Source organism: Camelina sativa, chromosome 7 (genome assembly GCF_000633955.1).
Source record: "Camelina sativa cultivar DH55 chromosome 7, Cs, whole genome shotgun sequence".
In the NCBI taxonomy this organism is placed as follows: Eukaryota; Viridiplantae; Streptophyta; class Magnoliopsida; order Brassicales; family Brassicaceae; genus Camelina; species Camelina sativa.
This window is the reverse complement of record NC_025691.1, coordinates 25965808-25992018: the sequence shown is the minus strand read 5'-3', so window position 1 is coordinate 25992018 and position 26211 is coordinate 25965808. Positions and strand designations below refer to the sequence as shown.

Here is a 26211-nt window from a genome sequence, read left to right as displayed (position 1 = left end):
ATAGTGATTGCTTGTTTCTATGTAAAAAAAATCTCCTCTCTAATAAAAGAGAGACCCATTGATCGATCGTTTGTTTTAAGAACCGTGTTTGTTCAGCGGAAGCTCCGTCGTTGTCGTCGGAATCAAGAATTCCCAAGGAGATTCGTCATATGGCGGAGTCGTGTCGCAGCATCATCATCATGTCAAGATATATGGTGAATCGCGAGGCCTCGCTGGACGCAGAAGCGCTTCGTCTTGAGAACATTCAACTCCGATATCTCGATGATTCGTCACCACAAAACAGAGGTTAACAGTCTCATTAGATCGATCGAAGATCAGTCGACTCGATTACGATATAAGGGTTCCGCTGCGGATGCTTAGCAATCGACGCCGACCAAGTGGAGAATCAGAACCTTACGGTTAAGCGATATGAAGACGTTAGTGATTAGAGAGTCCGACGATTACTGTTTTGATGGATCTGAACCGTTAAAGAAGAGAGCATCTCTGTGTGGTTACTCTAAGGCGAGCCAATGTGGGAACATAACTAAAAAGACTGGGACTTGTCGTGCTCAGCTCAGTACGGCTTTAAATAGTTAGACTCAATTCTAGTAATACAGTATTTTGGGAACTTAGGGTAATATCGTTGACTTGGTTTAACTGTTGAATCTGATCTGTATATATGTTGTTATTTTGTATTGCTAGTGTGTGCGTGCGTAGCGTAGTAGATCTTTGCTCTGTCTTTGAGCCCTTAAATCTTCTAATTACATGGAAACAAATTTAGGCTACAACTTATTCTGTTCCAAGTTATACAAGGAACTTTACTATAACATCAAACTATTGAGAAACTTCAATAATAAATTACAAAAAAAAAACCACTATGATGAACTAACTAAATATTGAGTATAGTCATTGGTTTGGTCATTTATATATTCTATAAATTAGACTTATTTTTTATTATTTAAAATTACAATATACATACACTCATCTATCAAAGAAATTAAATATTAAGAAAATGTGTTGTGTTTATATTGGATGGTGAGATTTCAAATATTTTTTATCCAATTATTTGAGTTCAATTATAATCTTTCAAATATTTTTTATCCAATTATTTGAGTTCAATTATATTATAGAATACAAAAATTTTATTTAAATATTTTATACCAAAATTCATCATTTTTCATTCTCTATAAATAGAGATTTGTTTCATTTAATTTGGACACACAAAAAAAACTCATCTTTTCTACTATATTTTTGCTATCAACCTTTATAAACTCTTGTTTATTGTTTTACCTATCTTTTTGTTTTTAAATGGATCCTAATAATAACCCTTTCAATTCCCAAAATTCTTCTAATTATCCTTTTAGCTATCCAAATCCCAACAATTATCAGTTTCAAAATCAATCTCTCAACCATTCCCAGCATAAAATAAAGTAGAAGATAAAAATTAAAATAAATAATTATCCTTTTATTTTAATTTTATTTGATATTAAATATGATTAATAATATGTGATCACAAAAAAATAAACACAAATAAGGTGAAAAAATATGAAATAAAATTGGTGGAGTAAAGTGTTGTAATTTTGTTAAACAAAACTATTGTAGAGGATAAAAATGATGTATGTGTTGAATTATGATGTAGAAAAGAGAAAAAATGATGTGAAGTGTTAAAAACAAAAAAGTGGTTGTTGGAATATGAAAACCATTGTACATAGTAATAAGGAGATATTTATGTGAGTCTATCAGTCCATGTGAGTAGTTTCAACCACAAAATGATGGACATGATGATCACCTTATGGATGAACGGGCCATCACTCATGACGAAGTTTTCACGTTTTAATTTACACTGCCTGACCAATATATATCTACATGCACCAATTATTGCTTGTCTTATCAAATCTTAATTCCATGCCGATCATATGCTAAATTCAGTATATATATATATATGACTATATCGTAATTACAAAACTAAACTTGTTTTTGGGCGACTATCATTTAGTCACTGGACAAAGACCCTTGGACCAACTTGTTACTTTAGTTACGTAATCATTGGCTTTTATCATTTCAGTTTTGTTTTTTTCCCAATCATCAACTGATTAATTTATGAATGAAGAGGAGTGCAGATGGAACCGTTTACGTAAACCATATGCTTTATATCCAATAAATGTGCTAGATAGTGTTGTTCATTAATCAGAAGATCTGATACGCAGCCGACCTTTGATTTAATTAAGTTGCTAATTATGACATTATTTGGTTTCTTGTATGATACTATAAATTATTGAACAAGACAAACTATTGTTAACTAAACTAATTTGGGTTATGATGTGAATTTAGTTATTTAATCAAAACTATCGCAAGAACGCATGTTTCAGATCATTTTATAATTTAAATAAGAGCAATTTGCAACCAAAGATCCTTTAGGTCATAATGGCTTTGGCAGTTTTTTCAGGTAAAGTCGGTTGGTCAAAACTCTCGAATCCTTATAAGACCACAGCCTATTGTGTCTAGTCGTATACACATTTTTAGTGTATTATAATAAAATATTATATATTTGTATTTATTTTGAATTCAGAAAAATTGTTTGTATATATTATTTATTACATGCTGTTTCTTTTTCCGTGTGGAATCTCATATGTTCCACACAAAAATACCAAAATTTTGTAAACATATATTATCGAATTTCAGATAAATTTAGTTACTACATTATTTAGCCGCGAAGAACTATACAATTGTGGGCATTATATTAAGTGTTTCATAAAAAAGGTTTAGTAGGTTCAATTTAGTAAACAAATAACAAGCAACGACCATGTTACTCATAATAATGGTCTTGCGAGCCAATCATAAAGTTTGTTAGTTACTAGTTGGATTTATTAATGTTACTGTTGGACCGACCGTATCCTACCTTTCAATGGATCTCAGTAAACCCAAAGCAACTATTCATCTATAAACCATTATTTATTTTGTTTTGTCATTTATATATGTGCACTTTTTCCCATTGGACAATAATAGGTATATATGAATCTTGGGGAAAAGGCAGGGTGACTTGGTTTAAGCATGTGCTTCCATGTGGTCTCATGAATTGAACCATAATGCATATATATGTACATAACATATTGTAACTCTATAAGATTAATGCGCGTATATATATACACGGAATATACACATACTATATAGTTCAAACTTCAATCCCTTCTGATTAGGGAAAACACATATGGCTACATATTTTTCAAAGTACAGCTATAAAGAAGAATAGAGTTTGGTGCTCGAGGTAGTCAAATTACAATTAGTCTAATCACTATCTTGAAACAGAAGATAATGTCAGTTCCAAGCTGAGATCCAGTTTAGAATTTGAATGTGGTAAAGACTAAAGATCCATGTAGCGAGAAGGTCTTCTCATATATTAGTCTTATCTTTTCGTTCATGTCCAAAATTTTGTACCAACGATGTTGCGACCAATTACAATACAACTTATATGATATGTTCTGTTAATTAAGAATGGATTAAAAATGGTTGGTTAATTAATGGTGTAATTAGTGGACTGTGATGCATCTACGATTGCTTCATTTCAAATTTTCAAATGGATGTTTACTCAACAGATAATGATCCTAACCAACCAACTTAATCTAATCACTCACCCTATTTTTATATAATCGAATCTCTTGTTAGAACTTAGAATATTTCATGTATGTATAAGACTTTGTTCTGCATTACCCAATAGTAATATAGTATACACAACATTTAAAAAATTTAAATCCCATTTTTCACTTTGAGACCTGCAGATGAGTTATGACTACAAAATACTTTGATCAGTCGAAGGAAGAACAACCGGACAAAGCTTTAGCAGTAAACAGAACGATTCATTAGAAAAGAATTTAATAAAACATATTCTCGCTCATTGTGTGTTTAACAAATTCAAGTAGTAATCAATTTCTGTATCTCACTTAAGCGTGCCAGGCACATTATACTTTTTCAAAAACAATTAACTTGAATGGTGTTTGGGCACATAATTCAAAACAATTAACTTGAATCGTGTTTGGGCACATTATTTACGTAATTCGGTGCTTGTTGTTATGTATTCTTCGGTGAGAACGCGCAAACATTTCGAAAATTGTTTATGTATGTCACAACAACTGGGAAGACGTCACGTGGTAATGCAACGTAAATCGATTTGATTTGGAGGCGACAACCAATCATCGCCACACTTCCATCAGCAGTGGAACGCTATTATCTCCGAAGATATTCATATGTATGCATTGTATTGTTGATAAATTAAACAGGAAACATATTGTAGTATTAAAAATATGAAATAACATATTGTAGTATTAAATTCACTTAGCATAGTTGTTCTCTAACCGGATTAAGGTTTCTTCATTGCCGGTCAAAGCAGACAAAAAACACAAGAGACTTTTAGTAATCACTCATTTTGAAAATTAAATCCTAAATAATCACCTGAAACAGTCAAAGTAAAAACTAACACTAGTAGAGTACGCAAGTTCTTGTAACGATAGATTTCACTTTGTTTGTATCATCGTCACCTTGACATAGTTCCGCTAAACAACTGCAGCCTAGCAGCATACATGAGCGAAGAAGAAGTGCTACAGGGGATTATATATCCTCCAATATCAAGGTGACATAACCCCCCAAAAAAAAAAAACAACTACTACAGTAGTAGAATACGCAAGTTCTTATAACGATTGATTTCACTTTGTTTGTATCATCATCTCAGTAACTCAGTTGTTATATTTGTTTGTCTTAATTATGTTACGTGACATAATTACTAACTACACTTTTCGAAAGAATACAATTTGATCTCGAATATTTTCTTACCCTCCATCCAAGCGGTAGATACTCCTGCCTTTTCAAGTGGGTTACAAGGCCATTAAAACTAAATATCTCTTAAACTAGTATAACTTAATTTTCTAAGCAAAATTATCAAACTTATACAGCTAATTAACGAAAACTGGGGAAGATAAAAGAGGATTAGCCATTTTACCTTTATTATCATAAATAATTATAAAGGAACGACAACGAAAATATTTATGCTAAAACGTTTACAAAATAAAGAAAAAAAAGAAGCTGAAAAGTAAAAAAATAATTACGACTAGTCTAGTCTTATTATTATTTTTTTTTTTTTTGGACAAACAAATACAAGTCTAGTCTAATCAGATAATTACGACAGATGTTAAATAAAATTTTAAAAAATGAAGACCATAATACCCTTCTGTCATGCTTGTATAAATAGAACCTCCTTGTCCGAATATACTCTTCATCTCTCTCACACAAACTATGGGGCAAAGCTTATATAATACTTGGTCTTGAAGAAACCAATAATAATACTCTCAACCAAATCCCAAAAACGCAGCGTTTTATTGGAAACATCCATCAACCATGGCTTCTACTTCTACAACCTTACTAATTCCTTCTACTTCGACTCATCAATTTCTTGATCCAACTTTCTCAAATTCTTCTTCTTCTTCTTCAAGACTATCGTTTTCTTCAACACTCGGCAACAAGAAACTAACCCGTTGCTCTGTTTCATCCTCCTCATTCAACAAAACATCTCCCATCTCGTCTTCTCTCCAATCTCCGACGACATTAAAACCACCGTCTTCTTGGAAGAAACTATGCAGCGATGTCGCCGCCAATCTAATCCCCAAAACTACCAATCACAATCCGAAACTAAACCCTGTACAGAGAACCGCCGCCACGATCTTAGACGCGGTTGAGAACGCTATGGTTTCTCACGAACTCCGCCGTCATCCGCTTCCTAAAACGGCGGATCCCACCGTCCAAATATCCGGGAACTTCTTCCCGGTGCCGGAGAAACCAGTCGTGCATAACCTTCCGGTGACTGGAACAGTACCAGAGTGCATTCAAGGAGTTTACGTCAGAAACGGAGCGAATCCGCTTCACAAACCAGTCTCCGGCCACCATTTGTTCGACGGTGACGGTATGATCCACTCCGTCCAGTTCGATAACGGTTCGGTTAGCTACGCTTGCCGGTTCACCGAAACAAACCGGTTGGTTCAAGAGCGAGAATCCGGTCGCCCTGTTTTCCCCAAAGCAATTGGAGAGCTTCACGGACATTTAGGTATCGCCAAGCTTATGCTCTTCAACACCCGTGGACTATTCGGATTAGTCGACTCGACCCGAGGCCTCGGTGTCGCTAATGCCGGTCTAGTCTATTTCAACGGTCATCTCTTAGCCATGTCCGAAGATGATTTACCGTACTATGTCAAGGTCACTCAAACCGGAGATTTAGAAACTTCGGGTCGGTACGATTTCGACGGTCAGCTAAAATCAACAATGATAGCCCACCCGAAAATCGACCCGGTAACCCGAGAACTATTCGCTTTAAGCTACGACATCGTTTCGAAGCCTTACCTTAAATACTTCAGATTCACATCGGACGGTGAGAAATCATCGGACGTCGAGATTCCTCTTGACCAGCCGACGATGATCCACGATTTCGCGATCACTGAGAACTTCGTAGTGATCCCTGACCAGCAAGTGGTTTTCAGATTACCGGAGATGATCAGAGGTGGTTCTCCGGTGGTTTACGACGAGAACAAGAAATCAAGATTTGGTATCTTGAATAAATACGCTAAAGATGCTTCGTCGATTCAATGGACCGAAGTACCTGATTGTTTCTGTTTCCATCTATGGAACGCTTGGGAAGAACCGGACACAGAGGAGGTTGTCGTGATCGGATCATGTATGACGCCACCTGATTCAATATTCAACGAACACGACGAAACACTTGAGAGTGTTTTGTCGGAGATAAGACTAAACCTGAAAACAGGGGAATCAACACGTCGACCGGTTATCTCCGAACAACTTAACCTCGAAGCCGGTATGGTAAACCGGAATTTATTAGGTAGAAAAACCCGGTTTGTTTACTTGGCTTTAACCGAACCGTGGCCTAAAGTGTCCGGTTTCGCGAAAGTGGACATATCGACCGGAGAGATTCAAAAGTATATTTACGGAGACGAGAAATACGGAGGAGAGCCTCTGTTTCTGCCTTCCGGCGACGGAGAAGAAGACGATGATTACATTATGGTGTTCGTTCACGACGAGGAGAAGGTGAAGTCGGAACTACAAATCATTAACGCTGTTAACCTGAAGCTTGAAGCTACCGTTACGCTTCCGTCGAGAGTGCCTTATGGTTTCCACGGAACGTTCATTAGCAAGGAAGATCTATTGAAGCAAGCTTAATTAGTGTTAGGTTTAGGTTTTTGCATTTTTTAGGGTTTTATAAAATGTTAATATATATATATATATATAAGTGATATATAGAGATCAGGGAGAGAACTGTTTGCCTGAGGGATTGTTGTGCATTTTAGTCCCCGGGAACGAGTCTCTTGAATTTTAGTGTTATATGTTGATCCGGTTAGCGAATTAGCTATAGTATTTGGTAGATTTAATTTGTTACTTGAGCTTAATTCATGATCTTGATGTATTGGCGTTATTGACAATATACAGACTTTTGTAAGAGATCTAATATAATGATACAAACTTTGTAGCGAAGTTTTTTGTTTTGTTTCAATTGTATATACACAAAGGACTTCTTGCTTCGTATAACAAAATGTATTACAGAAGAAGCTGGTTACCCTCAAAATAGACTAAGTAGAGCTAAACATAGTCAACTAGTCAGTCTCAGCAGTAAACAAAGTGAACTAGGTAGATTTAAGGTTATATTTTTAGTAAAATATAGTATAAATTTGAGGGAATATATAAGGCTTCACAAATATCTCTGTGAGCGGTGTGTAGGAGAAGCTTAGAAGGAATTGTAACCTTTAGGAAAGTGGAAACCCAAAAAAATATCTCATGTGATCTCTGTTTAGAGTGAAATGGGTCCTATCCTTTTTTTTTTTCTTTTTTTTTTCTTTTTTTTTTTTTTTCTGCTCGTTCTTTGTCCTCTTGCAATTATCAACCACTTCTATTTTCTTTGCTTGTTTCTCTTCTGCTTGCAATTATTGGGATTACAAATCATGAAAGATAAGAATATATATAGCCACATCAAAAATTTGAAAAAAGAAAAAAGAAATTGTCGTTATCCAATTTTAAATTAAACTAAGATTTAATCCGCGATACACCGAGAGATTATATTTTTTTATTTTTAAATATTTAAAATACGTATATTCTATTTGTTTGTTATTTTGCTGTTGTTTTATTAATTTTAAATTATATACCTATAACTATTTATTGAATTTACAAGACNTTTTTTGTTTTTTTTTTTTTTTTTTTTTTTTTTTTTTTTTTTTTTTTTTTTTTTTCTGCTCGTTCTTTGTCCTCTTGCAATTATCAACCACTTCTATTTTCTTTGCTTGTTTCTCTTCTGCTTGCAATTATTGGGATTACAAATCATGAAAGATAAGAATATATATAGCCACATCAAAAATTTGAAAAAAGAAAAAAGAAATTGTCGTTATCCAATTTTAAATTAAACTAAGATTTAATCCGCGATACACCGAGAGATTATATTTTTTTATTTTTAAATATTTAAAATACGTATATTCTATTTGTTTGTTATTTTGCTGTTGTTTTATTAATTTTAAATTATATACCTATAACTATTTATTGAATTTACAAGACGATTTTAATGTTCATATATGATTTTAAATAAAATGGTTAAATTTTTTTGTTTTTTAATATAGATGTTACTATGTTATCTAAGTTTTGACCCTCGGTACACCGTTTGATTATGTTTTTTTATGTAGAATAATATAGAGATATGTGAGAAGTAATAGTTATTTTATGTGTTAAATGTATATAAAAATTAATATACGTATTGTGGTGATAAAATCATTTTGCAATCTAAAATGTCCTAAATATATATATTTTAAATATGATAGTCATATTTGTAGAATCATTCGTCGAACAATTTTTTTTGATATAACTATTTTAAGTTTTTAACCCAAAGATTTAATTTTGATTGCACGCTTTATTGTTAGCATTTACTCGTTCTCTTAATTATCCTTGTTTAGGAAATTGGAGATATTGTTTGTTTATATTCTCCATTTTAAGCTAATCTTATGTATATTTCTTCAATAAATGTATAAAATATTAAATGGAAACTATTAGTTAAGCAGAGATAATGTAAGGAAACTAACAGATTTTTTCTCTAAAGATCTATTAAAATAGGTTTGAAAATTTTTATGGGATTAAAATTTTAATGTGTAAAGTTGTTTGTGGAAAAATCAAAATGTATAGATGTTGTCCAGCTATTTACGGCAATAAATATATCAAATTAGGTAAATTTAAATAGTTTCATTAATTGAGTTTCTATGAAATATTATTTTAGTAAAATTGTTAGGCCTTAATGTTGTAAATAAAAACATATTAAATAAGCAAAATTTGAAAAATATAAACCAAAATGTATTTCAAAAATAATAATATAGATTTAAAAGCTGGAACACACTTTTAACAATATTTTTCCTAGTTAGGAAAATGCACCTGAGGAGGTTATTTTATTTGCTTACTTTATTCATGGATTTACGTCGAGGTTGTTGCGCTTTCTAATTTTGGCGCACTGGATACATCTCATAATTTTGACTTTGTGTGATTTTTTTTTTTTGAACTAAACCGGGTTTTCATTCAATCAATTAAGTAACAGAGTTTAGACCGGCCAACAAGCTTTTTTTTGCCAGAGCATCGGCTCGACAAGTGAAATCCCTAGAGATGAAACAGAAAACAGCAGAAGCAAAGGCAGTGAATAAATTCAGGATGTCGTGTAGAATCCCGTAGAGTTCCTTGACTTGGATCTCTTTGTTGATAGCTTTGACAAGGGTTAGCGAGTCTAAAGCGAAGGATACCGATGTGAGGTCCGATGCAATCGCAACTTTGATTGCCATCAGAGTTGCTAAAGCTTCGGCTACCAACGGTGTGGCGACGTGCGATGCTGAAGAAGACCCTTCACAGATTGGTTCTTTCTGAGGGTTCTTTATCTCTCATCCTAAACCTGCTGATCAATCTTCTCTATGTTGCATCTGTGCAGATCCAGTGGTTTGAGTTTCTTGGGGCAGGCGGGACCAACTTCCGTGTCTTGGTAAGTGATCTTTTATCCTACTTCTATAGGTTCTGAAGCACGTACACGTAAGCGTATGCATAAGCACTCGCGGTTCACAATAGCCAATCAATTGATTCTACTCTTTTAATATGTAATGCACAAATGCACCCCTTTTTTCGGGCATATATATACTCAGAGCCGTGCAACAATTATAGAAAGAGAAGCAGCCGCTTCCCGCATTCAATTTTGAAAATAATAATTAGAGCATATTATTAAGGTTACATGTATAGTTTATCTCTAATAAAATTATATAAATACGGAAAGATGGGTTTATAAATTATTCTTACAATGTCAGAAACAAAATATGAGCTCAGTTTACGATGTACTTTTAAAATGCACTTAAATTTTAAAGAAACACATATGACATGCACTTAATTTTTAATCTTTTGTTCTTAGCTATTTTAATCCATCCAAATAGAATTGGTTGGAAAAATTGATTTTGAAAGTTTGCTTAAAGATTTTGTGGAGAGAAAAAGAGAAAACAAATGTTTAAGAACCAATATTTTATTTTAGTTTGTTTCTTTAATTATTTTTGTTATGAGAGGATGTGGTTAATTTTTGTAAATATTTTTATTTTGTTTAAACCAAAGCGTTTTATTTTTGTTCGCTTCTTATACTTATAAACCTCGGCACGGCTCTGTATATACTTGAATAATACCTATCTATGTAAAAGAAAAAGACTGGTTTGGGTTTTGCCGACAAAAAAGACTGATATCGGTTAAAGTTTTGTTATGGATTTATAACGTGTAAACCGTGTCTTTGTAAAGTAGTTTTTTACTCAAATTTTCGTAATTATGATACAAAAATTTTGATTGTTTAGCAAAATCGCATCAGGATCATACGGATTTATACCAATTTCTATAGTATACAGTTTATCTTTAGTAAGTATATTCGCCAAAATACGTTAAAGTTGTCTCGGAACTTGACGCCTCAAAAATATTAGAATATAGAAAATCAAGCAATGAGTTTGTAGATAAAAAAGCTAACCTCACATGCCACGGCGTTATAGAACGTAAATTCGTTCGATGTTTCTAGATCAAACTCCATTGACTATAGAGACTCTAGAAACATATTCTAACAAACTTTAAATGAAAATAACAATTTTTTGTTCTTTTCTTTTTATAACAATTGTTTCTATCTATGTAGTTATCTTAATATGTGGGTGCTTTTTTTGTCAACTATGATGTGTCTATATATGATGATATATTATGTCATGATGATAGTATGTTGCTACGTGTCATGAGATATGGAACACAACGCAAGCAAATCCAGGTTGAGTCTTGCGCTATATTCTTCTCTATAAAACAATATCTATATACTGTATGTGCATGATAATGGATAGATCAAGTTATCAGCACTATTATTTGAGTGACAAATTCCTAATTTAGCAATAACTGATTTATACATACTTACGCTTAGCTACGTACGTTCGAATTACATTTGCTTGTGACTTTGATAATATAGCTACAACAGTTATTTTTTTGGTGCGAGTTTTATACTTGTTTTTGAATTTAAAAGAAAAATATGAGCGTTACAAAAAGAAAAAAAAAAGAAAAAATTACTTTGGCCATAGGAGTTCTGAAAGGTCAGGTATGGATTGCAAAAGAAAAATAAAATTCAAAAGGGCTAATTGCAAACTACTATTATAAAAATGATCAGATGGAATTGTTTATAATATGATAAATCTATTATATCTTTTAAATGTATATAAAAAAATCATTTTATCAAGTTATGATCTGATATATATATAAAAGTTATATACTGACAGAGATGATAAAAGTAAGGGTTACATTGTTGCAATGATTAGATTTTAAATTAATTTTATAATTAACTAAAGTAAAACAAATAAACAAACGATATACAGTATTTGATTAACAACAGGGATCAACAAAGATACGCAAATAGTACTAAGGATCGAATACGCATAAGAGTATAAATGGCCATTGAAATTTTACATTACACGAAATCAAAGGAGCATACAGACTAGAGCTTTGGGACTAATCGTGCCTGAGGAGCATCCCAATCAGTGACAATGTGGTTGCGTGTGATCTCCTTTAAACTAGTGCATCCACTTAGTGCCATTGTGAGTTCGAATTCTTCTCTCATCATCTGTAGCACTTTCCTCACCCCGGCCTCTCCTTCCGCCGCTAAAGAGAACACCACCGGCCGTCCGATCTGTTTCCCAACAAAAGATTAAGAAATCGACGAGAATGAAGAAAATTGGGTTTCTTGTATTCCAAGAATAGTGAATGATACAAAAAAAACTTTTGGTTCTTAGCACTTACAAATATGCCGGAGGCTCCAAGCGCGAGGGCTTTGAAGACATCGGTTCCACGGCGAACCCCACCGTCTAAGAACACTGGAATCTTTCCCTGAGCTGTTTTAACAACCTGAGAACCAGAATAGCAGGAGAATCATCAAGAGGTAAATTACAATAGTAAACTTCACAAATTTGGAAATAAGTTGCCATTTTAGTTCTAATTAACAAAATAACAACCTCTTCAAGGGCTATGATTGTGGCTGGTACGTAATCTAGCTGGCGAGCACCATGGTTAGACACAATGATACCAGCTGCTCCTGCTTGTACTGCCATCCTTGCTGCAGGCAAAAAAAAAATATATATAACTTACATTTTTATGGGATTTTTCACAAAATGCAGAGTACGTAATAACACATGAAACTAGTGAAGAAGAAGAATGAGAATTTTGTTTTGTTGAGTTTAGGGTTTTCTCACCATCCTCAGCTGTAAGTACACCTTTCACCAGAATAGGCAACTTAGTGATTGTCTGAAGCCACTGTACATCCTGTATCATTTATCCCGAAGAAGATCAATCACAACAGGTTGTGTTTTTTATTGATCTGTAATAGTTTCCAAGTCATTTATATGTATTGCTTTACCTTCCAGCTCAAGGTACGATCAATTTGTCCAGCCACGTAGGATGCTAATCCTGAGTCATTTGCCTGCAGAATCCACCGAGCATGTTTAGGAAATTTCCAACTCACATAGAAATTATATAGATGTCGTTAGTTACCTCATCCATCTTGCCGAGGTCAAGACCTTCAAAATTCTTCAAAAGTCAAGTAAGGTGGCAATGTAAACCTGTTCTTGATATCAGATTCTCTGCGACCAAGCCTCGGTGTATCAACAGTGAGAGCGATTGCTTTGAAACCGGCTCTCTCTGCTCTTCTCACAAGCTGAGCCACCACGTTCCTGTCCTTGTAGACCTATAAAAACAACTGAATTCTTGAAGCTTCTTAATTCATAAGCGAGTAGAGTAATACAGCGTGCGATGGAGCTTACGTAGAGCTGAAAAAAGCGAATTCCTGGTCCTGTCGAAGCAACCTCTTCAACGCTAGAAGTAGCCCATGAAGATAGTGTCTGCAACAAGAGCTTAATGTCACACCTCACAGTGGTGGGCGTCCAAAACAAGAAAGGTTCAGGGTCAAACCATGATAGTTCCTGCTGCGGATGCAGCTTTAGCCGTAGCATACTCACCTGAAAAAAACGATAAACGTAAAGATGAGAAACTAGCATGCTCTGTTATTTACTCTGTTCTGTTTCTTGAATTCTTATTATTTACTATGTTCTGTTTCTTGAATTCTTACCTTCGGGATGAGCCATCTTCTGCATAGCAGTTGGAGCAACCATGATAGGCATAGATATCTTGAATCCCAAGACAGTAGTAGTCATATCAATCTTGCTTACATCAAGTAAAATCCGAGGCCGAAACCTTAAATTACAAGGGATAAAGAAACATGGTTTGGTTTTGATCAGAGAAGCTTTTCTTGATGAAACAGAACAATTGATTAGTGTTANTCCTGTCGAAGCAACCTCTTCAACGCTAGAAGTAGCCCATGAAGATAGTGTCTGCAACAAGAGCTTAATGTCACACCTCACAGTGGTGGGCGTCCAAAACAAGAAAGGTTCAGGGTCAAACCATGATAGTTCCTGCTGCGGATGCAGCTCTAGCCGTAGCATACTCACCTGAAAAAAACGATAAACGTAAAGATGAGAAACTAGCATGCTCTGTTATTTACTCTGTTCTGTTTCTTGAATTCTTATTATTTACTCTGTTCTGTTTCTTGAATTCTTATTATTTACTATGTTCTGTTTCTTGAATTCTTACCTTCGGGATGAGCCATCTTCTGCATAGCAGTTGGAGCAACCATGATAGGCATAGATATCTTGAATCCCAAGACAGTAGTAGTCATATCAATCTTGCTTACATCAAGTAAAATCCGAGGCCGAAACCTTAAATTACAAGGGATAAAGAAACATGGTTTGGTTTTGATCAGAGAAGCTTTTCTTGATGAAACAGAACAATTGATTAGTGTGTAAAAAAAAACTATCATCAAAAGCTCACAAGATTCGAGAGAAAGCATTTCTGTTCTCTTGTAGAGTCCACTGATCTTCTGCACCAGAAGCGTAGTAATCGTAGACCATCTTTGGTAATTTCTCCTTAGCGATAGCTTCATACTCGTTAACGTTAGTGATCTCCATCTCCTCTAATAAATTTGATCTTCAACTCTCTTAGCTAATCTCTTTTAAAGTATCTGCGTAGATCACAGGGAACAGAACAAAAGACAATATCAATATTTGTATACATCTGAGCAGTTCTGCAGGCATACATGTGTAAGTAAGGAAAAGGATCTGTGAGAAAGCTCACCAAGTTGAGGAATAGAAGAGACTTTGGACTTGGGATTAAGCTGCGTTTGTAAACAGAAACTATTTCATATAATGTGAATTTTTCTGCATGAGGACAAAAAATACTCATTGGTGTGTACTTATTAGATTTGTGAAGAGGATGAGAAATTGGAGGTGAGGATTTGGAAAGGAAACAGAACCACTCGAATTAAGAGAGTTCTTATCCAAAACCAAAACAAACCTTTTCTCTCTGTGTGTGTGTGTAGTTTATTTCCTTTTTCAATATCATTTGATTCATTTCTCATCCACAGAAGAAAAGTTGAGACCATTTGTAATTTTTTTTCCTTTTTGAATGATGATTGACTTTTCATTAATGTGTGTCTACGAAAAAAAAAATTACGATAATAATATGATTGTACGAGCATGTTAATAAAATATATGTATTTGAGAGACGGTTTTATTTTAGTGCAACAAAGAGAGAAAGGGTGCGAGTGACTTGTGAGTCTTGTGACTCTCCCTGGGCGTTCGGCAGAAACCGATCAAACCGAACCGGACAACCCGACTTTTTCGGTTATCGGTTGTAAACCGATTTACTATTCTAAACCGATCGGCGGAGTTTTCAATTGATTTCGGTTTTCGGCTTCTTCGGTTCGGCACACTAAACCCGATCGGCTTTCTCGGTTTAAGGAGACACCATATAAATTACAAAAACCCTAAATTTATTCTTATTCTAGCTTCTTCTTCTCTCGCTGTTTCTCATGTCATTTCTTTCTCCTTCGCCCTTCTTCTCTTTTTCATCGATTTTTCTTTAACTTCTTCTTCCCCACCTCGTTTTTTATCTTCTTCTTATTCTCCCTCTCTTGTTGAGATGGTGCCCCATGTTCTTCCTCGTTGAAACCAGAGTCTTTTGATGTCTTGGGATTTGTTATGTTGAGATCTGGTGGCTTGGAAGAGAGCAACAGAACCGAGAGAAGAGCCATGGACTCATAGATTTGGTGGAGTTATTAATGGTGCCGACGTGATAGAGAAGGTTGTCTAAAGATTTCAGCGTTGACGGCAACGCTCCACCAGATCTATAGCAGCGACGGCAAAATCGATGTCCTCTGTTGCAGCCGTCGTATTATGTTTGTAGTAACCCTAAATTTTGATGGGTTTTGTAAAGAGGCCCAGTCTTAATTAGATCCATTAAGATATTTTGTTTGTAAATGTAAATTTGTTATTTGAGCCCATAATTTATATTTTGATCTATTTCGGTTTAAATTAACCAAAATAGAAAAAAACGGTTTCTTTTCGGAATTGATTTAAATCCCCATAACCGACCCGAATAATCCGACTTCGGAACCGACCCGAACCGAATTTTAATTCGGGTCTATTTGGTGAAATTTTTTGAAAACCGAATTTCTCTTGAACTGAACAAACGGATCCAAATAACTCGGTTTAGCCGAACGCCCAGAGTGGCTTGTGACCAATCCATTGGAGGCTTTTTAAAAATATATATATATATATATATATATATATATATATTATAATGAAGAAATGTGATCCTCATGGAAGAAGTTTACGATACATGATGGTACATAATTATGAGAAACATATTGTGCATAATTGTCTATAGAAGCTTTTGCTAAGCAATCTGCTGCTTTGTTGTTGTTCATGTCTGTCCATTGGATTGTTGCTTGTTGAAATTTATACTTTTATTAATGAATTTCGCGTACCCAATCATGCATTCTGATTTTTGGTTATTTGGTTACACTATTGGCTAGTTTTGCTACCATCTCATTATCTCATTCAAAGATAACATGTTGATATCTTTTAATCCACATTTGTTGTATTACTGTTGTCAAACTCTAAAGTTCTGCTTCTAATAATGTTTGAACATTGCTTTTGTCAAGTAAAATCTTTTATCATCTCGCGCAAGCCAGACCGATTGTCCATTGTTCCCATTTTGAATGAATCTACAGTCGTAGTTGCATTTGACATAACCACTTGCAAGTCGAGTCCAATATGATTCCCTAGCTGAACTTCTTTGCCTCTTTCTGCTTTTTAATCAATATCTCTGCTCAAATATCAATCCATTCTCTAGCTTCATCTGCAACCAAACTCAAATATTTTTGCCATGTATAGGTTTTATGTTGAAAGATAAAGAGATTTCTGCTTTATTATGTGTCGCTCAAATAATGTAAGGTAAAGGGACTGGTCATTATAACAATCGAAAATTGTTTGAATTTTTGTCTCAAGTGTATGAATCAGAGAGCACAAAATCTGGTTTAGGTATCCATTTCGCCGCCATATATATATTTTTATTATTTTTGAAAATTTTAATGTGATAATTCATCTTTTTAAACAGCTACTAATCAAAATCAACATTGAATTCGAAAAACATATTATTTATTACTACTCGGGTTATGCAGAAAGAAGAAGACTGTTTACAAATTACAACTCCGGTCCAGATCCATTATGTAAATTAAGCACACATCAAATAACCAAAACAAATTCAAGATGTAAGTATGTAAATAACTAACTAACTAATACGGGAATTGACATAATTTAGAGGTGGGAACTCATATCATATCAGTATGGATCTCTGTCGCCTTTGTGATCATTGTCGACTGTCGCTGATCTCGAGATAGTAGTAGGCACACGTAAATACAAGCAGCTTTACACACTCCCAGTCACATCCACATGNATATATATATATATATATATATATATATATATTATAATGAAGAAATGTGATCCTCATGGAAGAAGTTTACGATACATGATGGTACATAATTATGAGAAACATATTGTGCATAATTGTCTATAGAAGCTTTTGCTAAGCAATCTGCTGCTTTGTTGTTGTTCATGTCTGTCCATTGGATTGTTGCTTGTTGAAATTTATACTTTTATTAATGAATTTCGCGTACCCAATCATGCATTCTGATTTTTGGTTATTTGGTTACACTATTGGCTAGTTTTGCTACCATCTCATTATCTCATTCAAAGATAACATGTTGATATCTTTTAATCCACATTTGTTGTATTACTGTTGTCAAACTCTAAAGTTCTGCTTCTAATAATGTTTGAACATTGCTTTTGTCAAGTAAAATCTTTTATCATCTCGCGCAAGCCAGACCGATTGTCCATTGTTCCCATTTTGAATGAATCTACAGTCGTAGTTGCATTTGACATAACCACTTGCAAGTCGAGTCCAATATGATTCCCTAGCTGAACTTCTTTGCCTCTTTCTGCTTTTTAATCAATATCTCTGCTCAAATATCAATCCATTCTCTAGCTTCATCTGCAACCAAACTCAAATATTTTTGCCATGTATAGGTTTTATGTTGAAAGATAAAGAGATTTCTGCTTTATTATGTGTCGCTCAAATAATGTAAGGTAAAGGGACTGGTCATTATAACAATCGAAAATTGTTTGAATTTTTGTCTCAAGTGTATGAATCAGAGAGCACAAAATCTGGTTTAGGTATCCATTTCGCCGCCATATATATATTTTTATTATTTTTGAAAATTTTAATGTGATAATTCATCTTTTTAAACAGCTACTAATCAAAATCAACATTGAATTCGAAAAACATATTATTTATTACTACTCGGGTTATGCAGAAAGAAGAAGACTGTTTACAAATTACAACTCCGGTCCAGATCCATTATGTAAATTAAGCACACATCAAATAACCAAAACAAATTCAAGATGTAAGTATGTAAATAACTAACTAACTAATACGGGAATTGACATAATTTAGAGGTGGGAACTCATATCATATCAGTATGGATCTCTGTCGCCTTTGTGATCATTGTCGACTGTCGCTGATCTCGAGATAGTAGTAGGCACACGTAAATACAAGCAGCTTTACACACTCCCAGTCACATCCACATGTAACTGAGTATCTCGAGAGTCCAATTGAGTCCGCCAATGTACGTGTACGTTATTCTACCACATTCTTCTACCTAGTGTCTAGAATATTAGCTCACTTTTCTAAATTCTTGTGGAGTTTTTTGTTTAGTTAGCACGTTTTTCAACTATTTGGACTAGTATGATTTTGAAAAAAATTCATCGGCTAAACTATTGTGTTGAAATTAAAAAAAGAAAAGGAAGAGGTCGATGAGAATATGAGATGGTTTTTATAATGTTCTTTTGACAAAATATCTATTAAAAGACAAATAAATTTGCTATTAAAAGAAAACAAATAAATTTGAAATTATAAATACCAAACAAAAATCCATTTTGGTGCTATGATAATAGAGTCCAAACGAATATTTGCAACTTATATCAGCCTCGACTACAATCCCATACTCAGTGCACCGCTTAAAATCAAGTCTCTTTTTTTTTTTAACTACAATTAAGCACATGTTTCATTAGTCTGTGTTTGGAGTCGGTTCTCACTATAATCCTATATAAATTAAGTCTTTTTTGTAATCTATGACTCTCACTATAATCCTATATAAATTAAGTCTTTTTTGTAATCTATCTTAACATTTTTGAGATATATTTTTATGTTATCCTCTCTTATCTTTATATCCAAATAAGTCTCAATTAAATTCTCTACAATCCTTACAACCAAATACAATCATTTCCTTATTTAATAATATTAATTTTCTAAAATATATCTATCTAATTTAAATAAATATGTTAGATTAAAATATAATTCTCCTTTCATTTTTATTTAATCTTATATTTAATTGTTTTAATTACTATTCAATACATAAAGTTAATAAAATTTTAGATTTTTTTCAGCATATAATGCGATTTGAATTTTTATAAACGAATGTTAAAAATTATCTTAGGATATTTATAACCAAACAAGTATATCCACATATAGAGCTCGAAATACATTTTTGGAGTACAATAGGGTGCCATCACTTTTTGCTAACTTCAGGTCGGGTTTTTAACTAAAATTATAATCGATTCAATTATCCGGATCTTCTTTAAGATTACCGAATATTTTGGGCTGGTTTTTAATCCATAACATACTTATTTACATCCAATTAATGCATATTGTATCTTAGGAAATATCTAATTTGCGTGCCGAATTTTTAGGACCGAATTTGACAAAAAGAATTGATAACCCAATTTATGTAATCACATCCTCTTAATCACATCCCTATAATATAGCAACTAATTTAAGATGATTATATTTTAGGAAATATCTAATTTGCGTTTAATAAACGATTACATATTTAGTAAGATCTTATTAGCTTTAAATGTATACTATTAATCCAATAATATTAATTGAGAATCATAATAAGAATATGCCAGATCATATTCCTAAATCATAACTAATAAATCGTACTCAATTTGCGAATCAAGAGTTTCTACAAAACTCTATCTACAACCATTAACCGTATATATATCAACAAAATAATAGATTTATGGTGTACCACGGGATAAAACCTAGTTACTAACACTTAAAATCAAGTCTTTTAACCAAAAATAAAATAAAATAAAATAGTCACCAATCTATATTATAAAAAATATTAAAAAAAAAAATTAACAACAACAATAAAAACAAAAGAAAAGGAATGAAAATCGTATTATAAAACTACTATATATAACTTAATAAAATCTGGCCACATGTTTTTAAAGAGGTGTGTGACGTAACGACTAGAGTAAGCAAAAGATCCCCTTTGAATGGTATCATCTATAAATATCTAGAACCCTCTACATTCTCTCTTCTTCATTATCTCTACCACCAACAAACAAATCGAGAAAGACGTACTGTAAAAAACCTCTCTTTCTTTCTTTCTTTCTTTTTGTGAGAGCTTTAGGGTATCTTCGTAACAAATGGCGAATGAGGTGGTTCTTCTTGATTTCTGGCCGAGTATGTTCGGGATGAGGACGAGGATCGCACTGAGGGAGAAAGGTGTCGAATTCGAGTACAGAGAAGAGGATCTGACGAACAAGAGCCCTTTGCTTCTCCAGATGAACCCGATCCACAAGAAGATTCCTGTTCTCATCCACAATGGTAAACCGGTTAACGAATCTATCATCCAGGTTCAGTACATTGATGAGGTCTGGTCTCACAAGAACCCTATCCTTCCTTCTGATCCTTACCACAGAGCTCAGGCTAGATTCTGGGCTGATTTCATCGACAAAAAGGTACCAACTTTTCTCTGTTCCCTTTTGATTTATTAAGGCTGGCATCGAATTGGGAATCTCTAAAAATTGAAACTTGATCATTGCAAGTGAAAGGCTTTGAGAAATTACGCCCAAATCTTAGGGTTTTGTCTGATGTTGTTAACTTGTTTACTTCTGCGATTTGGGGATTTTAAATATTGAATCTTTCTTTGAGTTTGTTGTAGTTGGAATCCAAAGTTTAGGTTTTTTTTTTCCTTGTTGGACTCATCTTTTGAGCTTTGTTTGGGTCTGAGTTCTGACTTAATAGTTTGTGGTTACTTACTCTGTGGAATGGATCAGATGTACGATGCTCAGAGGAAGGTGTGGGCGACCAAAGGTGAGGAACAATAGACAGGCAAGAAGGATTTCATTGAGATACTCAAGACTCTTGAGTCTGAGCTTGGAGACAAGCCTTACTTTGCTGGAGATGACTTTGGCTTTGTGGACATTGCATTGATTGGTTTCTACACCTGGTTTCCAGCATACGAGAAGTTTGGTAACTTCAGCATCGAACAAGAGTGTCCGAAACTGATCGCTTGGGCCAAGAAGTGTTTGCAGAGGGAGACCGTGGCTAAGTCCTTGCCTGATCCTGAGAAGGTTACCGAATTCGTCTCCATCCTCAGGACCAAATTTGTACCAGAGTAGATCTTGTTTCTTTGCCGTTTGGTTCTGATGCTCTCTGTTTTACTTTCGTGTGTAATATCCATCTTTAAATAATGCAGATTGCAGAGCATCTGTGAGATGATTTGGGTGTAGAGAACGTATGTCTCTGCTTGATTGAGCAGTTTCGTGTGTTTTTTTGGGCCTAAGGGTTTGTCCTAGTTTGTATGCAACTTGATTTTAAGTAAAACGGTTATATTAATGATACGTTAAAATCTTGTGATTTATGTGCCTCTGTAAAGGTTGTGTCAACCTATCATAGTTAATCATACCAGTAGTAGAAGTTGGATATTGTATTGTATTATGTTCGGTAAGCTCAGAATCAGGTTAGATCCGATATGCCACACAATGCCACGGGGCTGGTGTTTGGTGAGCTGGAGGATTACTTTTTGAAACTTAAGTCTGATCCGTATAAATTAGATTGATACCGTTCACATACCCATATCTTTGAATTTGAGTGTAGATTATAAAATCTATGATACATCAGCAATGATAATGTTCTGGACTGATCTTAATGCATGGGGAATTATGTATTGAGTTGTATTCCTTTGGTTTTAATATTTGGACCATGTGCTTTCTAAAACATTAATCTGACACTAACCGACAGCAACAACTTATCGAGTCCAAATTGTCCTCTTTAAACGTGACTCGCACTTCTTCTTAACTAAGTCGTTCACACTCACTTGTTCACACCACAGCAAAAAGTCAAGAAAATATTATTCAGAGATCGGGATCAATGGCGAAGCAGCCGATTTTTCTTGATTGCTGGCCGAGCATGTTCGGTATGAGGGCTAGACTTGCATTAAGGGAAAAAGGTATTGAGTTCGAATACAGAGACGAGGATTTCAAGAACAAGAGCCCTTTGCTTCTCCAAAGTAATCCGATTCACAAGAAAATCCCGGTCCTGAGCCACAACGGTAAACCGGTTTGTGAATCTCTTAACGTCGTCCAGTACGTCGACGAGGCCTGGCCCGACAAGAACCCATTCTTCTCTTCCGATCCTTACGAGAGATCTCAGGCTCGTTTCTGGGCTGATTTCCTCGATAAGAAGGTTAACTAATCTCTTTTTGTGCCCTAGATTTCTTAACTTGAGTTTGAAACAATGGGGGTTTAGGGTTAATTAAGTTTGAGTGTTAAATCTCCATGTAGGATTTATTTACATTTGTTAAAGTTGTAAATGGTAGTTAGTACTAGGCTCATACAAATTTTAAAGTTTTGTTTGTAGAGTCATCTAGTAAGTATATTTGATGTCTTATTTGGGATCTGATTTGAGCTTGTGTTATGTAATGGAATCAGTTGACGGAAGCCCAAATGAAGATCTGGATGAAGAAAGGTGAGGAACAAGAAGAAGGTAAGAAGGAGTTTATAGAGGTACTCAAGATTCTTGAAACTGAGCTTGGAGACAAACCATACTTTGGTGGAGATAGCTTTGGCTATGTAGACATTTCCTTGATTACATACTACAGTTGGTTCCAAGCATACGAGAAGTTTGGTAACTTCCGCATCGAACCAGACTGATCGCTTGGGCAAAGAGGTGCATGGAGAAAGAGAGTGTATCCAAGTCTCTCACTGACTCTGAGAAGATTGTTGGATACGTAACTGCGTATAGGAAGGATAATCTCGGGTCTGAGTAAAATCTTGTTTGTTCTCTTGTCGTTGTTAAGCTGTGTTCTCTTGTCTTTTTAACTTTGATTTTCTGTTTTCACTAATAACACGAGAGAGAGCATCAGGGTGTGACTCTATGGTGGTCTGTATGCATCATAAGTTTTGAATTAAGAGTCAATATGAAGTTGATTTTCACTTAGTAGAAGAATCAATTATCTTTTTGATGGTAAATATTTTTTATTCCGTCTTAAGCATCATTTAATATGAAAACATAAGGTTAGGAGTAAACTAAAAATTTAATTTTTTTGTGAACAGGCTTTAAAACAAAAAAAAATTGACTCTGAAACGACACCATTAATTAAGTACTGTACTGGTTTTTGAGCTTTGATTAAAACGATCGTTAATATCTTGTGATTTCAGTGATTGCGGTATATAGGACTGGGCAAAATATCCGAACCCGAAAATTTAACCTGAACCCGATTAAAAATACCTGATCCGAACCCGAATCCGAACTTTAAAAATATCCAATTGGATGCTTTTAATAAATGAAATAGGTATCCGAACCCGATTGGGTATATCCGAACACCCGAACAAATACCCGAAACTATCCAAAAATTATATATATATTTAACAATAGATTGAGTTAATTTACAAGTTTCAGAAGTAATTTTATAATCACTATTACAGCTTACAAAATAAATTAGTTTTTATTTTTAAATATGTCAATTTTCATATGTTAATTTAGATAGATTATATAGTTCTAACTTTGAATTTGATGCCATTTGATGTTTTAAGAAGTAAAAAATTATCGGCTTGTAAATTTAGTATTTTGTTATTTAGAATTGTTCTTTTCTTTTCATGAATTTAATTTGGTTTGATAACTTTGATTTTTTTTTATGATTATAATAATTTTTAATGAATTTGGATTGATTTTTTTTTTTTTTTGAATTCGGATTGATTTTGGGCTCTTTTACTTTGGTTTGGATTAAAAAATTTCAAATCCCATCCAAACCCAAAATATAATTTGAGGCTTTAGGTGAAACTCGAAAATACCTAAACTCGATGGGTGTTTACCCGAACTCGACCCGAAATTTAAAAATATCCGAATGGGTTTAATGTTTCTAAATCCAAAAACCCGAAAACTCGAAATACTCGATCCGAAACCGGAAAGAGTACCCGAACGAACGCCCACCCCTAGTTCACCGTATATATAGATTGCAGGATGAACCTGAATTTATTGTACATGATGGGCCTTAATCGTATGGGATGGGAATAAAAGGCCCAAATTAATATCCATGTTGTAACTTGTAAGTCAGTTGGAATCTATATACATTTACATAAATCTCTAATAGTCACGTTTTTAAAATACTAAAATCAATGAGATGTACGTACATCTACGATCTACCTAACTGAAAGTAAAGTCTGACTGAGTGAGTCTTCAAATAAATCGATTAGGTGGCTACGTTAAAAGTATAGTGAGTGTCTCAGCAACGAATCAATTACTGGTTTTAAGATTCCTCTAAACTCTAAAAATGAGTCTACAGAGAAATTTGAAATTTTTTTTTATTCATTTTATGTTTACTGGGTGATAAACCCAGTAAATTTCTCATCCATAAAACTTTTAATATAATTTAATATTATTTTATTTGAATACTTGTTTTGTTATTTTGTTTTTGTATATTATCATAAAATTATTAAAATTTATTTAACTGGATTAATTAGTTATATTTTATACTATATAACATATTATCAATAATGTTAAAAAAATATTATGAATAATCATTATAAGTACCAATATAGTTAGTTTCATAATATTAATATTTTTTCCAATTCTCATAATTTGTTTAATCATACTAATATTTTATTATATCAACTAATATTAATTTACAATAATATGAATATATAATTTAGAATTATGCGTAATAAAACTTGTTAAATAGATAATTTTATTTTACAATTTATAAAAAAAAAAACAAATTAATTATTTAATTAAGATTTTATGTTTTTATAGAACTAATTTATTATAATAAATTATGACAATTTAGGAAGTGACATGTGTCATATGATTGAGAGAAATCACATAAGTTTATATAAAAAAAATTGAAATTTGATTTTCTTTTTTATTAAAATATTATTTTTCTTATTTATTTATTTTGATTATAAAAAACCTTTTCACAGTCTACCAATACACATGGTCTAATTAGTTCACTATTATTTCCTTCGATCTACTTGTAATTTACCACCTTATCCAAATTTAACTCGATTTCTATGTTTATAAAAACATTTCATTCTAATTTTATACATCAACGTAGAACTTTAATCAGGAAAAATAGAATAAAAGATACGTATATGTTTCTAACATCTTAGTTATTAAATTGTAATGAATGTTCAAGTTCATACGTAATTAATATTAAGTTCAAAATTAATATGCTAGTAGAAAATGTATTTTTATCAACGAGAAATTTTATTTATTAATTTGTAAAAGCTTTATTCTTGTACCAAAATACTTTTTCAAAGTTGATGCGACGTGAGGGAAAGCAATATTCTTTACGTGACGCATTCCCTTATTTCCATCCCTCTCTCTTTACTACCATTATACCATCTCCAATAGTTTTCTCTATTTTTTCTTCTATAAAGATTTCTATAATAGAAATAAGTTCTGGTTCAATAGTTTTCTCTATTTTCTCCTCTATAAAAAAAAATTTTTAATATATTCTATTTTTATTTTATAATTAACACTTTTTATTTTCTAAAATTGCAAACTAATTCATTTTACTTTAAATTTTGTAACATTTTTATAAAATTATTTTTTGCAAATGATAGTTTTAATATTTTAGAATAAATATTTATACGTAAATTTATATTATTAGTTCTTAAAAATACTTATTTTATTTATGATTAAATAAATAAAATAAGTTAAAGATTAAGAGGACTATTTTGTAGATAAAATAGTTTATCTCTATTTATAGAAGAAAAAATAGAGTTCCTCTGTTAATAGAAAAAAAAAAATAATTTTTATTATAGAGGCTAAAATAGGATACCGGCCAAAAATAGAGTACTATTGAAGGTGCTATTACTCACACCTCTTCTTTATATCCACACACTCACTTGTTCACTTACGTTAAAAAAAAAAAAAAAA

The 26211-nt window shown here is 33.2% G+C and overlaps 1 protein-coding gene and 3 pseudogenes across 1 annotated transcript; 3 read left to right on the top strand and 1 right to left on the bottom strand.

Moving 5' to 3' along the window:
- Positions 5111-7443, top strand: LOC104702627 (9-cis-epoxycarotenoid dioxygenase NCED9, chloroplastic-like). The gene has a single exon (XM_010418519.2). The coding sequence runs from the start codon at positions 5365-5367 to the stop codon at positions 7189-7191; it is 1827 nt and encodes a 608-aa protein (XP_010416821.1). The 5' UTR covers positions 5111-5364; the 3' UTR covers positions 7192-7443.
- Positions 11892-14817, bottom strand: LOC104702626 (annotated as a pseudogene).
- LOC104702624 lies at positions 20345-21694 on the top strand (annotated as a pseudogene).
- On the top strand, positions 22011-23271 carry LOC109125674 (annotated as a pseudogene).

Bases quoted from the DNA above. Each gene is read 5' to 3' on its own strand.
- LOC104702627 (XM_010418519.2), top strand. From the start codon at position 5,365: ATGGCTTCTACTTCTACAACCTTACTAATTCCTTCTACTTCGACTCAT.